This window comes from Chrysochloris asiatica, unplaced genomic scaffold (genome assembly GCF_000296735.1).
Source record: "Chrysochloris asiatica unplaced genomic scaffold, ChrAsi1.0 scaffold00028, whole genome shotgun sequence".
Taxonomy (NCBI): domain Eukaryota; kingdom Metazoa; phylum Chordata; class Mammalia; order Afrosoricida; family Chrysochloridae; genus Chrysochloris; species Chrysochloris asiatica.
Window position 1 is genome coordinate 17,316,882 of NW_006408546.1, and position 19,652 is coordinate 17,336,533.

General features: G+C 43.6%; 1 protein-coding gene across 1 annotated transcript in view; it reads right to left on the reverse strand.

Annotated features, from left to right (window-relative positions):
• RBP2 (retinol binding protein 2, cellular) overlaps window positions 1-17,206 on the reverse strand; it is a 30,413-nt gene extending 13,207 nt beyond the window's left edge. The window contains exons 1-2 of the mRNA XM_006846617.1: window positions 17,077-17,206; window positions 9-187 (exon numbers count right to left, since the gene is read on the reverse strand). Of these exons, the coding sequence (XP_006846680.1) occupies window positions 9-187; window positions 17,077-17,149 (252 nt within the window). The 5' untranslated portion in view covers window positions 17,150-17,206. The remainder of the gene's footprint in view (window positions 1-8; window positions 188-17,076) is intronic.
• Window positions 17,207-19,652: the final 2,446 nt, after the last annotated feature.

Consider the following 19,652-nt stretch of genomic DNA (forward strand, 5'->3'; position numbering starts at 1 on the left):
GTCAGTACCTTCACGTGACGGTTGTCCAGGCCCTTTGTGTGTTCATCAAACTCAACTCCAACAGTGAAATCCAAGTCATAGTTGCGGAACGTGCTGTTGGTTTTTGTCTTAAAGTTATCACCATTTTGATCAATGATCTTTGTCTGAGTCAGGCGTACTGCAATCTTGCGGGTGGCAAAATCAATATCTGTTGGCAAAGGGAGTTGTGGAGGTTATGATGTGCTCAGTCAGCCTCATTCATTTCTTTAACAAGGGCTGAACATTCAAGGACCACAGACACAGATAACAGGCAGTCCACATATCTTTGCTCAAGTGGGAGACAAAGGTTGTCTTACACAGGACTGATAAGGGTGTCTCCATCCATTGCATGGACACCTAAGAGTCTCCAGGAACCTCTTCCGGAGTGTCCCATAGTGAAGATAGTGGACAGGGCTCACTCCTGAGCTGTGTGTGACCTTCCATCACACACACACAGACCCACTCCCACACACAGACATACTCACATATACACATAAACACACACATTCACACACAATACATATACTCACATATACCGTAAAACATATCCATACCCACACACAGACACAAAGACACTCATACACATATATAAATTCACACACAAACATGCACACTCATACTCACAGTCAAACACACACAAACACACACATACACACTTCCACCCCAGTTACTCCATTGTCTTTGACATATTGGACTTCCCCCTATGACTTCATTCAACAACAACAACAAAATTAATGGTTTGTTTGGAAACCGTCAATCTAGGTAGGCCATGTTGTTGTTGTTAAATGCCCTTGAGTCAATTCTGACTCTTAATGATTCTGTATGGTGACTGGTGAGTTTGAACCACCACCATGTAATTCAAATTGACCTTGTGGTTCAGTGCTTATCTTACAGCACCACACTTTTGTTAATGACCACAGAAGGGAAGAATGGTTACAAACCTTCATTTCTAAAGCAGATTGAGGGTTTACTTTGATAAACTGGTCTGCATCACTTACTGCCTCTAATACATAATTTGGTAAATAACTGATCAGTAATTTATTTTGTAGTCTTTAAGGAAAAGATCAATAATTGTTTGGTGTTATTATGAAAACTTTTAAACAAACAAAAGTAGAGAGAAAATTACAATGAATTCCACATAGCCATCACCCAGATAAGACAATTACCAACATTTCCACATTTACTCTATTCACATTTTTTTTTTTTTTACTTTGATTGTTTTAAAGCAACTTTTACTAGTTTCCTAGATACTATTTGTAAGAGAAAAAAGAGCGCCCTTTTAACAAGAATGTCTGCCTTTTGCAATAAGCAGCTAAGTGTTACGTCCACCTACATGCTAACTTCCGATTGTGCTTAGATGTCCCTCAAACCAAACGGCCAAGGTCCTGTTGAATAGCTCTCAAGACAGGACAATTCTAGCTTTGTTAAGTTTCTGTCCTACTAGGAACATCATCACCAAGCTCTAGGTCTTTAGTCAAATCATATTCCTCACTTGTATGCCTGAATTCTCCAGCTCTCTTTGGATGCCAGTTTGAATCTTTACAATTTGTTTCCAAAGTCCATTTGACAAGTTGCTTTCAAACTCTGAGATTGATTCTATTACAATCCGAGGGATAATAATGACCTCAAGAGTAAGCACGCTGGTGTTCATTGAGTGCTGTTTCTCTGGGAATTTCATCTCATTTCTGTGCTAGGTGACTGAACTTCACAGTGTGCTGTCTGGCAGAGAGTAGGGGACAAGAGAGACTGGAGAGTGAAGTTTTTGCTGCCTGTGTTGCCTTCTGTTGCCTTCATCCTTTCATCCCACTTTCTCTCTGCTTCTTTCCTCCTCTCTTTGGTCATTATCACTTCTAAGAGGACCAAGGAAAGGTCTGAGCTGGCCACTTGAATCTCACTTTGGACCAGTAGTTTCACCACGGATGGGAACCTACAACAGAATCATGTTTGCATGGTGAAGAGTCCTGGCTGGTCTTTGGATCCTAAACTATATAAAGTCAGTTTTGAGCATAAGAGAATAATTTTAAATAACTTTAGCTAGACCCGGAAGTACAAGGATTATGTACTTTTATCCTAAGTTGAAAAATGAGTGCAAGCTGGCATCAACTGGTGTGTGAATGGCTGTTCCTCATTCTCCTATTTGCGAAGCACCTGCCATGTAAGGATTTACCAATGCGTCCCAAAGTTAACTGTGCATCAGGGTCACCTGAGATGTTATAAACTACAGATTTCTGGGTCTTGACCCAGATCTAGAATCTGTGGATGTAGAGCCCATTTGGGTTAAATCCTAGACTTCCTCTTAGTGGACTGTTTGTAGAAAAAGTTCCATGGTATGAAGAAATTGAAAACCACTGTTTAAGCACCTAATTTTCAATTACATAGAAGATGAAAGAGGGTCCGGAGAGGTTAAGTGATTTATCTAAGCATACACAGTGGAGGTAGTAGTAACAAAGTTTTGACAATTAGGTGGATCATTTGGAAGGAGATACCATGGTTTTGAGTTTGTGGGACGAAGGTGAGAACCAGAGATGTAAAACAGAGAACTAATTTTATGGAAAAGGTAGTGAGCTGAGTTTTAGGTAAAGTAAATAATGGGCACCCTTAATAATACTTAGGGTGACAATTAAGATGTTTCTTGGCATAGACTAGGAATGCTGCTTCATTAGTGGAACTTCCCTTGGGAAACGCCACTCATTTCATCCTCCCAACAAACCTACAAGGTACATACTAGATTCTCTCCATTTATCGTTGTGGAAACTGGTTCACAGAAATTGCACCATTTGTCCTGAGTTATATAGTGAGGAAGCAGTAGAGATGGTATTTGAACCCTGGACAGTGACTCAGCACTGTGTTCCACCAGTTCTGTGCTGACACCTCTCTTCAGAAAGTCAGACTGCACCCCAGTTTACCTACATACCATGGCTAGTAGCTTCTGACTTTTCTCTACCTTTCCCCTGGAGCCACTGAGAGTTTTAGATCCAGTTGGATAAGTTGTCCCTGTTTGGGGCAGTTTATGCTTGCTCTTATAAACTGCACCCACTAAGCAGCAATTGTTTTCTAGGCCCAGGGCTCTATAAATATGTTAGGGCTGGAACAATCATACTCAACTCTTTATATTCTTTGACAGCTCATTTGGCTTCACCTCTGTGACTTATGGAATTGTGCATGAGCACATCCAAGCCACCAGCCTGCAGGCCATGGGTGGTGAAATCAAGGCCCTCTTTCTCCCTACTGCCGTGTTGTCTCCTGAGAATACTTCCAAGCTTCTCAGCTGGTGTTCACAGAGTCCGGGTCTCCCCCAGTGTATTGACCACTCCATATTCTGTTTGGTAGCCAAAAGAGTGAGCTTGTGATAGGTTTTTCTGTTGTCAATGAGTGCCGTTGAGTCGGTTCCGACTCATAGCGACCTTGTATAGGGTTTCCAAGGAGTGACTGGTGTACGTGAATTGCCGACCTTGCGGTCCAGCGCATTAACTCCTGGCACCAGAAATGTGGAATTAAGCTAAGAGAAATTGTTTTCTACCCGGAGCCTTTAACATAGGAAAGATGTTTTGTAACTCCAAGACACAGCTTTTTACAATCTTGTGTGGCCCCAGAAACTGTCTGTGAAGGGACACCCAAATGGCTGAGTTTTCCATGATACACAATATGGAAAGGGCTTACGACCTCCCCCCACCCCCCAATCCCCGCGGCTTTGATCACAGCCACTTCGAGCCTGAAATCATGGAGATGTTTTCTCCTTCATCTTTCCCTCCTCACACAACTGGTAACCTGTGTGGAGGGAAAAATCTAGAATGTGGTCAGGTATTTCTGACTTAAAAATAGATCTTTCCCTAAAAGTGCCGTTGTTAGCTGCTGTGGAGTCTATGACATTCCAGCGTCGGTCCACGGAATTCTCCTGGCTTCTTTCTTTCTGAAAGTATATTGCCAGGTCTACCGCAATGTAGTTCGAAACTACCAGCTGTTGTTCCTTGGGAGAAAGATGAGGTTTTCTGCTCCTGTAAAGGTTTATAGCCTCAGAAACCCTACACAGGGTTGTAGGTTATTAGTCAGAACCAACGCCATGGCACACCCCACCACCACCACTACTTTCTGCAGTAGTTCTGGGTGGGTTTGAACTGCCAATCTTCAGCTTAGTGTTGTTGTTGCTAAGCACTGTCTGGTTGGTTCTGACTCATAGTGATGCTGTATAGGGTTTCTGAGGAGCGACTGGTGGGTTTACACCACTGACCTTTCAGTTAAAACCAATCTTATGGTCCAGTGTATAGTACAAATGATTTGTGACGTCTAACTAAACCAAATCCTCTGCTATTAAGTCAATTTCGACTCATAGCAACCCTTACTATTTCCAAGCTGTGATCTTTACAGAAGCAGACTGCCACATCTTCCTCCCATGGAGCAGCTGTTGAGTTCAAAACATCTGCCTTTCAGCTAGTAGCTTCATGCTTAACCCACTGCAATACCAGGCCTCCTTTTGTGCCATCTTGTTGTTAAATGATGCTGAGGCAGTTCCAACTCAAAGCAACCCTGTATAGGGTTTCCGAGGAGCATCTGATGGGTTTGCACCACCAACCTTGCAGGTTAGCAGTCCAGTGCTTATCCTACAGTACCATAAAAGCCACTAAAGAATGTCAGTATAAACACATGCCTGTGGCAGGTATAGGAACTAGACAGAAGCTAACCTGTTACACTTTGACTTATGTCTTTCCCAGAGACACAGGTTAGCCACAAGTGAGGTGGCATGTGTAAGTCTAACTTTGGTCCCACCACTGGCTGCTCAGATTTAGTCTAGCAGCAGCAGCGCTCACAGACCTTAAGTGGAGCTATTATTAAGCACATCAGCCTGTTGTGAGGATTACATTTGATGGTGTTTCTATAGAGCTTTGTCCAGTGACTGGCGGCTTGTGGCAATTGCTCTGTAATGGTAGCTGCCATCTTTATTATCATCATTATGGTCTCTGCTCTCAAAGGCCGCTTTCCTTGGAATGGTGTGCATTTTCTCAGATACTCACTTTACATTTGTTCCCTAAGTCTTTCCCCCAATCTCATAAGGCTCAGCTCCAGTCTAGCCTCCTTTGTCACCAGCTATCCAGACCACAGAAGACACGACCTACTATTTCCTCCTATTTTTGTGAGGGTATTGTTTCATTCAAAATCTCACTTCTGTGAGGACAAAGACAACGCTGGCTCCTTGCTCTGTGCCCCGCTGTGGAACCAGGCCCAATACAGTCTGTACTGAGAGATGCCTACGGATTGCTGGTGGATGCAGCATAGTCTAAAACAAGTCTTTTCAAGGTGAGGTTCCTAGACCAAAAGCCTCAGCAGCTCCTGGGAATCAGCTGTTGTTGTTAAGTGTGTTCAATTGGTTCCAATTCAGAGATCCTATATCAGATTTTTGAGGAGCAGCTGGTGGGTTTGAACTGTTGACCTTATTATCAGTCCAGTACTTATCCTACAGTGCTACACCAAGAATCCTAGAAATGCAAATTCTGGGGCCTACTCCAGACCTACAGAATCAGAAGCTCCAGGCCCTGCTTGTTTTTACAAGCCTTCATAATAATTCTGTACAAGAGTCCTGGTGTGAACCTCAAGGTCGATTTGAACCGCAAGGTGGCAGTTCAAACCCACCAGTCACTCCATGGAAACCCTACTGTTGTTGTTAAGTGCCGTCGAGTCAATTCTGAACCATAGTAACCCTGTATAGGGTTTCCGAGGAGCAGCTGGTGAGCTTGAACCACCGACTTTGCAGTTCAAATGGCGTGGCAGTCTGGTGCATTAACCCACAGCACCACACCAGGAAACCCTATAGAGGGTCTCTATGAGTTGAACATTGAAGATCAAAGAGCACAGCCTTCAGTATGGATTATATCTCAATGTAAAGAAAACAAAAATCCTCACCACTGGACCAATAAACAACATTCTTATCAACGGAGAAAAGATTGAAGTTGTCAAGGACTTCGTTCTTCTTGGATCAACTATCAACACTCACAGTAGCAGCAGTCAAGAATCAAATGATGTATTGCACTAGGCAAATCTGCTGCACAAGACCTTTTTAAAGTGTTGAAGAGCAAAGATGTCAGCTTGAGGACTAAGGTGTGCCTGACCCAAGCCATGGTATTTTCAATAACCTCATATACATGCAAAAGCTAGACAGTGAATAAGGAAGACTGATGCTTTTGAGTTATGGTATTTAAGGAGAATATAGAAAGTGTCATGGATTGCCAAAAGAACCAATAGATCCATTTTGGAAGAAGTGCCGCCAGAGTGCTCCTTGGAGGCCAAGATGGCCAAACTTCATCTCTCATACTTTGGACATATTGTCAGGAGGGACCAGCCGCTGGCGAAGGATATCATGTTTGGAAAGGTGGAGGGTCAGAGAAAAAGAGGAAATCCCCCAGCGAGATGGATTGGCCAAGTGACAGCATCGATGGACTTAAGCGTAGCAACAGTAGTGAGGTTGACCTAGGATCGGGCAGTGTTTCGTTCTGCTGTGTGTAAGGTAGCTATGAGTTGATACCGACTCGATGGCACCTAATAACAACAACATGAGTCAAAATTGATGCATTGCCACCCTGTATAAGGGTTTCAAGGAGTGGCTGGTGAGTTTGAACCACTAACCTTTTGTTTCAAAGTCCGATGCTGATTCTACAGAGCCACATGGAAATAAAATAAGGGTGAAGGGCAGAGGAAAAACCTTGTCTCTGAATTTCCCAGGTAGGTGACTTTGGAAAGTCACTTCCCTTTTCGGATTCTGCTTTTTCATGGTAAAATCAGGGGAAGAGTGGAAATGCTCACTTCACAGGGTTATTTATGGTGAGGGTTTAGTGGCAATAGTTGTAAAATGCTTTACACGGTGCCAAGGACCTTGTACTTTGGTCTGTACCCTTTGGCTGGCCTTGAATCTGAATTAGAGACCAGAGCAGCATTCATATCAGGTGAAACATTCAGGTCATATTTATACATCTCTCCAGCCATCTGTCACTCCATGCAGTCCAAGGGACTTGGGCAATGAAGGTACAGTCTGAGTAGCAGCTAAGTCCCTCAGTCTTAAGGACGTGGTTGGTCACATGGGTGTGTTAGCCTGCTCAGTGAAACAGTTCTTTGCATTGACCAGCTTTCTCACTTCACAGTTGGGCTGATGGGCAGAAATAACATTAGCTCTTGCTATAGCCTCCTGTGGAGTCCTGGTGTAGCACTGTAATATAAGCACTGGATTACTGACCACAAGGTCAGCAGTTCAAAACCACCAGCTGCTCCTTGGAAACACTCTAAAAGGTCATTATGAGTTAGAACAGACTCGACAGCACTTAGCCAATAACAACCCCTGTGCTGAGCCCTGTTGTTGTTGTTGTTAAGTGCCTGTGGAGTCAGTTCCAACTCATAGCGACCCTGTATAGGCTTTCTGAGGAGTGGATGGTGACTGAACTGCCGACCTTTCAGTTCAAACCGACCTTGCAGTTGAGTGCTTATCCTATAGAGCCACACAGGACTCCAGCTATGCTAAACCCTTCTGCTGCTGAAATCATACTTAGGTCAGGGGTATCACGGGGATTGGTGCCACCCGCTCCCTGTACCAGACCTGACAGAATCCTTCCTCAGGGTTATTAACAATTTTAATCATAGAATAATATGTGAAATAATTATACACTGCTGAAATGTAGTATTTCTTAGATTATCTGAATACCAACAACAAAATGGTTTTGTTAAATCTTTCTACATTGAATTCCAACATTATTATTTACAACATTATTGGTAACTCAGCAGAAGCCTGTTTTGTTTTTGTTTTTGTTTTTCTCTTCTTTTTCCTTACTTACTACTTCATTCCTTAAAAAGTTATTGATATAGGCTTACAAATTCTAATGATATCAATATTGTAGTTAAAATCCAGGAAATGTGACAAAATCAGTTGGTATAAAGACACCAGAGGCAATGCAAACAGCAGCTCGGTCTTGTAGTGCATGCAAATGAACCCATTGAGTTAAAGCACTTTTATAATTGGGTAACATTGACAGATCTGACCCTCTGGAGCACGTCCATTCTGTCCTCTGGTGTCACTATGAGTCAGAACCGACTTGATGGCAGGGTTGTTTTTTGGCTTTGCCTTGTGGGTGGATTGATGCATGTAGGCAGGGCTTATGAAAAATATTGTGTGTTTGCATTTGTGTGTGTATCTATGCTCTTTTTGGGGTAGGGGATAGGTAGGAGTGAGCAGTGAGGATTAAGATTAGGACTATGACTAGGTCTAGGCTAGGCCTGTTGTTGTTAAGTGCCATTGAGTCAGTAATGACCATAACGACCCTGTATAGGGTTTTCAAGGAGAAACTGGTTGGTTTGAACTGCCAGCCTTGAGGTTTGGAGTCCAGTGCTTTAGCTTTATCCTACAGCACCACACCAGACCTCTGGGCTAGGCCTAGGACTTCATTTAGTATTAGGGTTATGGTTAGAACTAGAGTTGGACCTTGGGGTTAGCAACCTGAGGGCATCTAGTAACACGATGAAGCAAAGGGGAGGGATCCAGGTAAAACTACTAAGGAAGAATTGGAAAAGACAGAGAAACTAGAACAAAAGCATCCCTCAGAGAACTAGTCTATTTTCACTCTACGGTTGTGAAAATAGAAGCCAAGAGAAGTTAAATGGTGGATTCAGTCATCCAGGTAGGCTAGGGCTCCCAAGGATTTCTCTACACATACGTTCTGTCTGTCACTCACAACTAAAGCTCCCCTAATACAAATTTCTGCTTGTCCCTGGTTCCTTAGAAAGGTAGAACACAGCTTAAAATGTATATTGCTGAGAGAACTGGTTTGTTCTGAAAATGCTAGCCCTAGTCAATCTTTCTGACCAGTGCTGGGGGAATCTTATTAGAAGTGCTATGCAAATGGAGTCAAGTATTGCTTCTCTTCCGGATTGAAAAATGGCTTGCCCTCTTGGCCACCCTTTAGCATTTGCACAGGTCAGTTAATCATGTCACTTCTGCTGCACCCCAGGGAAGAGAGCCAAATGTTCTCTTGGTGGATTCGTGATATTCCTAATCAAAAGGAAGGGTTTAACTGCAACTATAGAGCACACATACACATATAGATTACAAAAAGACTTCCTCTTTGTACTTTGCTGAGAAAACTATTTTCCTGATATGATATTTTAACTCCAGGGTTATCAAGTATGTTTTAACTGCTTTTCTGGATTAAAGGTATCTCACAGTCTGATTTACAGCCAGGTAAAATGAATTTCTATCTTGGATAAGAGGGTCTAAAGGCAAACTGTTTCTGAATAATGTATTTGCCTTGTAGCTGCTGCAGGGAAGCAAAAAAAATAACAACACTGAGTGACTTTATTAAAACACACTTTTCATAACAGCATTTTGAACAAAGCAAGCCATAAAGTTGAAATATGAGTATGCTACCCACCATTAAAATGTTGTGTAATGTGCTTGTGAAAAAAATAAAAAGCTAAAGTTGCAGGCTGTAAGGGCAGGCGCTCTTTGTAAATTAAAGAGCAGAGATGCACACACATATCCATTATAAGACATTTGAGATCCACTCCAAGTGCAGCTCCGATGGGCTTCGAACCTGGTCTCCTTAATTTTCGGTCCCTCGGTGTTCTTAGGCCATTGTGAGAAGCAGAGTGGAAGAACAAGCTTTTCCTTTATTACAGGCTGAGTCTCCCTCCAGACACCACAGGGAGAGAGGAATTAGAATGACACCCTGCCCACCTCCTCCTCTCACTCTCTAATGTTGTTGTTGTTATGTGCCGTGGAGTCGGTTCCGACTCATAGCGACCCTACACAGGGTTTCCAAGGCTGTAAATCTTTACGGGAGCAGACCGCCTCATCTTTCTCCCGCGGAACCGCTAGTAGTTTCGAACTGCTGACCTTGTAGCTCACAGCCCGATTCATAACCACTACGCTAATGGATACCCCCAATTATGTTTAAAACTACCCCTAGTCACCAGAGGCAGGTTGGAGGCCCAGGGTTTTGCCTCCCCATCCTACAGTGTAGGACTCATCACTGGGTGTCAGGGTGGAAGTGCTGACAATGCAAGCAAGGGGAGATCTGTGGGTAGAGATCATTAACGGGTCCGCTGCCACACCCCAGTGCTTTTCTCACTCAAAAGTCGCACCCCAGGCGCCACGGGCTTCAAGGAAAGACAGGCATCACGCATAACTGCGCTGGGTTGAGAGCACCAGCAGGAACCCAGATTTTATGAAGCCAATTCCTCCTTGGGTCGCTGGGTAATTTTTTTTCCTTTCTTTCCTTTCTGAGGGTCCTGCCTGTCTGCTCCAGATGTCCCCATCCTGACAAACCTTGCTCAGAATGGAGTGCATCCTTCCCTACTTCAGTGCTTCCTACCCCCAACTAGAACAGCGTCATGAGAAGAGCTAGAAACAAATGGACTGAGCTCCTGTGTAAGTTCCATCATTTCCCAGCCACTAGTAGCATAGTGGTTATGAATCGGGCTGCTAATCTCATGGTCAGCAGTTGGACACTACCAGCTGTTCTGCAGGAGAAAGATTAGGCTTTCTGCTCCTGTAAAGATTTACAGCCTCGGAAACCCTGTACAGGGTCGCTATGAGTCGGAACCGACTCCATGGCACATAACAACAACGACAAATGATCCCAAACAATCCCTTCTACCTCTCTTGGTTTCAGATTCCTTACCCCATAATATGGAAAGGATTTCTCCTGTGTCATCCCTGACCACACCCTGAGCTCTCGATTTTATAGCAACAGGACTATTTTAATCCTCCACTTGAATATGTAATGGGCATCTGAAACCACAATATGCAAAGCACAATTCTTAATTCATTCCCCTCTGACAGCATCGACCCCTCAACAACCTCTCCCCATATCTTCTCTGTTTCAGACGATGGGATCACCATGTTTTCAGTTACTCAGGCTAAAACCTAGGGAGTATTGCTGACTCCTCCGTTTCCTCTTACTTTGTATTTAATTCATCTGCATGCTCTGTTGGCTTTATCTCCAAAACATGCTGAATCCATCGTCTCTTCTCCAGCCTCCTGGGTACCACCCTAGCCCAAGTCATGACCCTTTGTTGCCTGGATAACACAGCAGACTCCTATTGGGCTTCCCTGATTCCAGTCTTGAATTCCTATGGTTCATTCTCCATACCATAACCTTGCTGTTGTTGTGTTAACTGCTGTCGAGTTGGTTCTAGCCCATAGTGACTCTGTATAGGGTTTCCATGAAGTGGTGGGTGAGCTTGAACCGCCAACCTTGTGGTTCAAACCAACTTTGCAGTCAGCGTATTAGCCCACAGTGCTACACCAGGACCACAGCTTTAGTAATCCTTAAAGAATATGTATGCTGTTGTTGTTATTGGTAAGTGCTATTGAGTCAGTTTTGACTCACAGTGATCCTCTATAGGGTTTCCAAGGAACAGCTGGTGGGTTTCAACCACTGACCTTGTGGTTAACAATCCAGTGCTAATGCTACAGTGCCACACCAGGACTCCAAAGAATATATATGTAAGATAGACTAAGTCTTCTCATCATCAGGCCCTGCGTGGTCTGAGCTTGGCTTACATTCCCACCCTCATTCTGTTTGTCTCCTTGCCTATTCACCACACCAAACACAACCAGCTGTGTTGTTTTGCTCAAAGCTGCTACACTTGCTGTCCCCTGTGCCCAGGTAACATTTATCAGCACTGAAACCTCAGCTCAAATGTCACCTCCTCAGACAGCCTACCCTGACCAACCACCCTCGACTTCATTCTTCTTTTTATTTTGTCCATCTGTTTGTTGATCTTCTGTCTCTCCCACTAGAAGGGAAATTCCATGAGGGCAGGGAACTTACAGCCTCCTCCACCACTACATCATCAATGCCCAGAACACTTCCGGGCATGCTATGGATACTCAACAAACATGTTGAAAATGAGTTAATTAGAGGAGATAATGTATATAAAGTTCTAGCTTGATATTCCTAACAGTATGAGAATAGTTTGTGTGCATGCTCACCCATGCTAGACTGTGAGTTCTAGGACAGCCAGGACAGATTTTGCATGCTGCAGGTATCGAGGAAATATTTCCTGGCAGAGACCACTCAGGTGTGAGCTGCCTGATGTCAACCTCCAAGGTACCACCTACCTGGTAGAACTGCCTGGAAACCCAAGCTACTTCTCTTTAGAGGTTGCTGCACTTTTTAAATCTCTGCTTGTTCATTTTAATTAATAAGACCGTCTTGTAGAAGCTGTCCCTCACCTTCTTTTGGGAATTAAGGGAAGAATTGGAGTTTTCCAAAGATTTATGATTTGTGGAAGAAAGGCTTACTAAAAGATGGCCTAAATTGAATGTTATCAGAGTTCTAGTGAGGAACTGTAAGATAAGCACTGGGTGGTGAGCTAAAGTCACCAGCCGCTCCTCAGAAACCCTATGCTGGGTCGCTATGGGTCAGAACTGACCTGATGGCACTTAAAGAGAAGAAACTTTAGGGCACACACCTTCTATAATACTTTCTCATTTTCACCAATTAAAGCTTTTCATTTTTCAGGCTGATCCATTACTGTCTCTTCCCACCCAGTCACTGAGTCTATTTCCTGCTCTAGACACCCTTCCATTTACCCCTGCCCTATCTCTGCCCTAGTCTCTGAGCTTCTTGGGAAAATTCTACCTCTGAGGGCACAATCCCTGCCACTGTGAGCAATTCAAAACATTGTTAATGAAATTGAATGATCTCTCAGTGACATGCATCACTGGCTTCACCCCTGCCTCAACCTTTCCTCTAGCATCCTGCCGCAGGAATGGGACCTCAGGCTCATATTTTCCCTACTAGAGCCTTCCTTTTAAAAATGAAGACCACCTATCCCACCTCTCATCCCCCCCGATCATACACAACATAATTCTCAGGGAAAAATAGTTCAGCAGCTGTTTCCTTGTTGCCAAGAAAGAGTCTGGAAACACCAAGAAGCAGGAGAGGAGCTATGATTGATCTTTGGCACTCCCACTGGGCACAATTAATGACTTTGATAACTTGGGGCAACCCAAAGGTTACCTGACATGTGGCTCTGCTGGGGTTGGGACCTGGTTCACATGGTGGACCAGTGTGTGGTGTGAGTCACTTAGTTAGTGAGAAAGCTATTGTGCCACCCAGACTACATCTCAACTGGAATCTGGCATTCCTTAGTGAACCAACAGGTGGGTACATAGAGAAAGGCAACTCCCCAGGGATGGTGATTAACTCCCCTGTGCTGGTGATGAAAGTGATGGTTCTTAGTCAGGAAATGGAGTTATACTTAGTGGCATTTACACATCTAGGGATTTACAAAGGTCTCCTCACATGTTCTTCCCAAATGCCACGGGTCTCACTACTCAAAAGGGCAAGGAAGGCAAGCTTCATTGACTTCTCAGCTTGGGGAAGACATTCACTGCCTGATGGCCAGACTGTGAAGAAATATCATAGATCTGCTGGGTGACCATCAAGAGGTTACATGGAGGAGGCTGCTCCATCTCTGCTGTTTCTGGCTGAGCTCCTTGAGACCTGTCTTCAATCACTTCTAACCCTGCCCTACCCATGTCCCTGTAGGTATGTGAAAGAGATCAGGCATCCTGTCTCAATGGCAGGAAAACAACTGTGGCTGAGGCATGTCTACACAGTCTGGCCTGGATCTGGGAAAAGTTCCCGGGCCCTGTGATGCTGTAGGCTGTCATCTGTTAGGTAAACTGAGACACCAAGCACTTAACAATAACAACCATCTCTAATATTAATCTTTATCAGAAACATGACAATCCGCTTCCTCTACTCTGCAGACAAAGTAGAGGTGCAAAGAGGTCAGTTTGTTCATTAGAGGGACATCAATGTAAAGAGCTATTAAATTGGACATTGTGGCTGAAACTCTAAGAGACAAAATGTACCCAAATCCCAGGAGAACTGAGATACTCATAGTGGAGATACCAAATACCACAGTGCCAACTCATGAACCCCACTCACATACTGAGTGTGTTCAGAGTGTGGAAAAATTTAAAGAAAGGATGTTTTTGTAAAGAGGATTTCTTAGAGCTCAAAGTGTGCCCATCCCACCTTCTCCCCAAAGAGGGAAGGTGGGCATGGGCGTGCCTGCCTTTACCCTGATGCCTAGCTAGAGTGGCTCCAAGGACTCACCCTGCAGAGCTATAAACTAAACACAGATGGATTTTATACCTCAGAATCACTCTTGTGGTTACCACTGAGTCAATCCTGACTCATAGCAACCCATGTGTGCAGAGTAGAACTGTGCTCCGTAGGGTTTGCGTTTGTTCTTTTTTTTTTATTATTATAATTTAGGTGAAAGTTTACAGAGTAGACTGGCTTTCCATTGAACCATTTATATACATTTTATTTTGTGACATTGATTGCAATAATCCCCTCAAGTTACAGCTCTCTTCCCCAGTCCTCCCTGGATTCCCCATTTCCATTGGTACATCTTTCTTGTCCTTTTGGTCTCACATGGTTGATTATACTAAAGAGTACATTCCCTACCATAGGGTTTTCATAACTGTGACCTTTTGAAAGCAGATCACCAGGCTTAGCTTCCAATGTGCCTCTGGATAGGTTCAAACTTCCTGCCATTTGCCTTTAGACTATGGTTTGTAGTGGTGTGCTTAACCACCCAGGGATTCCTAAAGCCACTGTTGTCATAGTTGCATACTATTGAGTTGGTTCTGACTCATTTTGGCCATGTATAGGGTTTTTGAGGAGTGGCCAGCGGGTTTGAATAGCCTACCTTAGCAGTCCAGTGTTTATCCCACAGCACCACACCAGGGTTCAAAGTCACTATGTTGTTATTGTTGTTGTTACGTGGTCCTGTATAGGGTTTCCAAAGTGGCTAGTGGATTTAAACAGTCCACCTTGTGGTTACCAGTCCAGTATTTACCCTAGAGCGCCACACCAGGCTTCAAAATCACCTTATTTCTTAAGCATTCTTGGGAGTCACAAAGCTTCAAAAACACTGATTGTGTTTCAGGAATCAGGCTTGTTCAGCATACTGCTGTCACCCAAAATAACCCTAATTTAATTCTTTCACTTGTTCTAAATGACAATTACATCCAACAACACCCAAAGAATCAAGTGAGCTTGGTGCTATGTGATTGATGAGGAAACAGCATCAAAAAGCCAAAGCCAAATAAATCGATAAAAACCGCTAGTGTCATACAGCAAGTCCTGGGCTGTGCTCCTGGTTATGCTCGTCCCTCTGCTTTAGTTTCCTTATCTGTCTAATATCATTCAGAATTACAATTCTGAGCTATACTCCAAACCATTTGCTCATGTATAGAACCAGAACTTCATTTCTATTGAGTACTACAGTTTGAAAAACATAGGGGCAGCATGGTTGGGGCAGAGTCTGGTTGGAGGATTTTTGCTTCTTCCTTTCCCCCCTGCAAAAATGAGGAGGCTTCAAATAGTTCATGGACAAATGGAATCAAAAGACAATGGAACTTTTCACGCAAGATTTTGGAAGCTTCCTTGTGTTTTGAGTTAACATTCTGAACAAATCCACTGCAAATGAGTCAGTTTGGACTCAAAGCAACTCTAGAAAGGGTTTCTAAGACTGTAAATCTTTACAGAAGTAGGCAGTCTCATGTTTCTCCCATCAAGCAGCTGGTGGGTTTGAAACACTGACCTTGAAGTTAGCAGCCCAACACTTAAACCACAATGCCAAAGAAAGCCATTCTGTATTAGAAACATGTCTAAGCACATAAAGAAGGCTCCAAACTCCATAAATTGTGAAACATGTCAGTAGAAATGTTCTGTATATAGACCACATCAAAATGGCAGTTTTAACATTTTTTTTTTTTTTTTTTTAGTTTTAACATTCTTAAGGGATTCAAATTATGCTCTGTTTAAATGTTCTTTGAGTTTTGAAAACCAAAAGAAGTTTGAAGGGGCAAGGTCAGGGCTGGAGGGTAGATGGGGTAAGGTTTCCCAGTATAGTTCTCATTAAAACAACCTTTGCTACCCTCAAAGAATGAACAGGTGTATTGCCATGATGGAAAAAAATTTCCTCGGCACAACTTTCTTGGTCCTTTTTCTCACCGATGCAGTTTTCAATTTTCTTAAAGCTTCTTCTAATAATAAGCCCCCATGATCATTCTGTGTTCTTTGAGAAAACCTATCAAGATTGCTGCTTTGGGATCCTGAAAGGACTTGGTAAAAATTTTTGGGCTGACCTCTCTGGTTTGAGTTTAAGGGACCCAGGTCAATTTTTTCATTGAACATTTTTTGTAAAGGTACCCCAGCAAGACTAAGACCAGTGCATGACTGAGAGAACGTGTCTGCAGCCATCTACTGATTACAGAGACATGTTTAAATATATTTTGTTTGGAATAAACCAATGCATGCATGAAGTGAAACCCTTGTAGCAGTACTTTTTGACTTATCCTCATACATGGCAAAGCCTCCCCTAGCTTTCAGTGGGCCTTATTTTTTCTAGGCTTGGATTCCTTGGCCACTCCTTTTCTGCTTCCCCACTACAAGGCTGACAAAAGGGTCATTTATGGATAATATCAGGTTTAGTTTCATTGGTTGCCAACGAGATCATGATCACAAGGCAGGAGATCAGCTGCATTATTTTGGTTTTAGTCTGTATGTGTGTATGTGCATGTGTGCGTATATGCGTTCATTTAGTATTTATTTTCTAGATACTATATTTGTTAAATATATTCTGGACGTAATCTAATTTATTGCTATTTCCAATTTACACATGAGAAGCTTGAACTTCAGAGAATTTGTATGAGCGATCTGATATTCCACAGCTAGTAACTGAGAATTAGGATTTGCACATGGTGATGGTAGTGGTAGTGTGCTGTGGAGTCGGCTCCGATTCATAGCAACCCTGCATAGGGTTTCCAAGGCTGTAAATCTTTACAGGAGTGGAAAACCTCATCTTTCTTCTGCAGACTAGCTGGTAGTTTCGAACTGCCAACCTTGAGGTCGGGTCGTAACCACAATGCTACTAGAGCTCATTGAGGATTTGCACTTGAGCCTGATGAAACCCACAGTAGCCCTGTCCAAGGGCTAGATCATGGTCCTACCAACGGATCCCTCCACCTCTCTGTACCCATTTTGACCTTACCCAGAGCCTTCATGTAGCCTTCAAAGTTGTCGTTACTTTCCATCTCCCACGTTCCATTCTGGTCCCTTGTCATGGTGGCGGTCTCTGGTTCAGCCTGGCTTTACGTAAGACGTCAAGGAGCAGGCTGCAGAGAGAATGTGTTGGTGTGAGCTGCTTTTATAGCCCAATGGAACAAGTTTATGATGGAAGATAATAGGCTCAAAGGTCAGAAGTACAACCCAAAGGCACTTTCTTTTCCTATTCACCAGGACAACGAGAAACTTGGGCACAAAGTCCTGAAGTCACTGGCTGAGGTGTCTAGGTGACCTCTACCATGCACAGGGCCCTGGGATGGCTCAGCTGGGGCTAGCTAGGCTCCCACAGAGTCCCTGGCCACACAGAGAATACTCTGTGCAGCCCTTGGGAAAAAATAACAGTCAGAAACCACCCCATAGGGACTAAGGCAAGCTGAATTAGCCACCAGCACACACCTCAAACCTGGGGTCTGCCAGCCATGTAGCCAGCATGTCTGGCCAGGATGGTGAGCTGACGAGATGGGAATGCATACCTGAGAAGTCTGCTCTGCTCTGTGCTGGGCAGTGCACACACTTCATCTTACTTAACCTTACAAAAGCTCTGGGAGCTATGTTGTATCATGTCCATTGTTAACTAGCATGCTCAAAAACAACAAGTTAGGGGCAGAGCTGGAATTTAGACTTAGGTCTGGTGACTCCAAAACCCTTTCCTTAAAAGCTTGCAGAGTCCAGTTGGAGCTGGACCTGGGAGACTTACTCTCCCTTGTTTCCCAGGAAGATTCTCTGAGGAATTCTAGACTGTGAAGTCTGAAAGAAGCTGACCCTGGAGGTAGGCCAAAAGGAGTGGGAATCAGCTTCAAGGCCATGGGAGCAAGCTGAGGATTGCCTGGTCCAAGGTGGGGGGTGTAGCTGGGCATTTGGACAAGAACTCTTGAAATAAGGTTCTTCTCTAAACTGGCTGTTCCAGTGACTCTGAAAATGGATGGGTTTACTGCTCTGAACCCCTATTGTGGGAGATGAAGTCTTACTCGGAAGAACATAAATGTGGACTGCGATGGAGAAACCATGAGTTCTCAAAAGCAAGGCCAGTTTTGATTCTGACACTTTGAGGCTCTTTGTTGTTAAGTGCCACGGAGTCAGTTCTTACTCAGAGAGGGTGCCCTGTATAGGGTTTCCATGGAGCAACTGGTGGATTTGAAACTGCTGACCTTGCAGTTCAATCTGACATTGAAGTTGAGTGTCCTATAGTGCCACACCAGACCTCTAATACATGTCTTCAAACCTTGTGAAATCTCAGTAAATGGCTCTGCCTGTATGTGGCTTGGTAGAAGTAAAACAGCACATTTATTTGTCAGTAAAAATATTGGAGTCAGTAGTGAAAAATAGCCCAGCTGTTGTCAAAAGGCCAATGTGGAAAAAAGGGAAGGGGAGAGTGAGGGATACCTTTACCATAAATGAAAAATGAGCTTAAGATACCAGAGGGGTTGGTCAAGAGCTGAGGTCCAGCCAAAAGCCATATTTCCTTCCAGGCACACAGTACAGACATCCACATCGCTCCTCTTGCTACAAACTGAGTCCTCACTGGCCTTCTTGGGTATTTCAGAATCATCACCAGACATTCATTCATTCTTGGTTAACATGTAAAATATCCAGAGATAAGTGCTATATTTGGGTAGTGATGGGTATATTTGACTTGGTGCTTGTTAGCTGTTTGATTTTCAGTGAACTATTGACTCTCTGGGCAATGAGAGAGAGGGAAAGAAAGGAAAAGATGAGGTGATCCAAAGGAGAGGGTGGAGCACTGATTGCTAAGGAGGGCACAGATAATGATTTTTGATGCACACTGGAGACTAGCTCTACCCTGAAGGAAGATCTCTTGGCACCTCCACTCGCACATGAATGTGCAGTGACCATTCTGTCACCATACTCTGATTCTAGACTGGTCCTCACTCTATATCTCCTATGGTAACCAGGCAGGCCTAACAGACGCTGACTGGGGTGAAGGGGAGAAACAGAAAAACAGAAAATTATGTGACCGGCTGTCTTTGGTAGTTTATATTCGTGCATTCATTTGTATAACATCTACTAGGTACTATAATAGATTCTGATGCTGAATTCGTTTTGTCTTTGAGAGTTAAGTATAACAGTTCAGTTGTGTAAGACCCCAGGAATACAAAGTAATTTATACATTTCCTTGCACTGAAACGGAGTCCTGGTGTGGTGCTGCAGCATAATGCACTGGACCACAAAGTCAGTTTAAGCTACAAGATCAGTGGTTCAAATCCACCAGTCATTCCTTAGAAACCCTATACAGGTTTGCTATGAATTGGAGCCAACTTAACAGCACTTAACGATAACAACAATGCACCAAAACAGAGGCTGGAAAACATTTTCTATAAAGGGCAGAGTCCTGGTGGAGCAGTGTTTAAGTGCTCAATTGTTCACCAAAAAGTGGGTAGTTAGAACCCATCAGGTACTCTACCGTAAAGATTACAGCCACATATATCCTAGTCTGTTCTACTCTGTTTTATAGTATCATAACTGACTTGACAGATGTAAAGT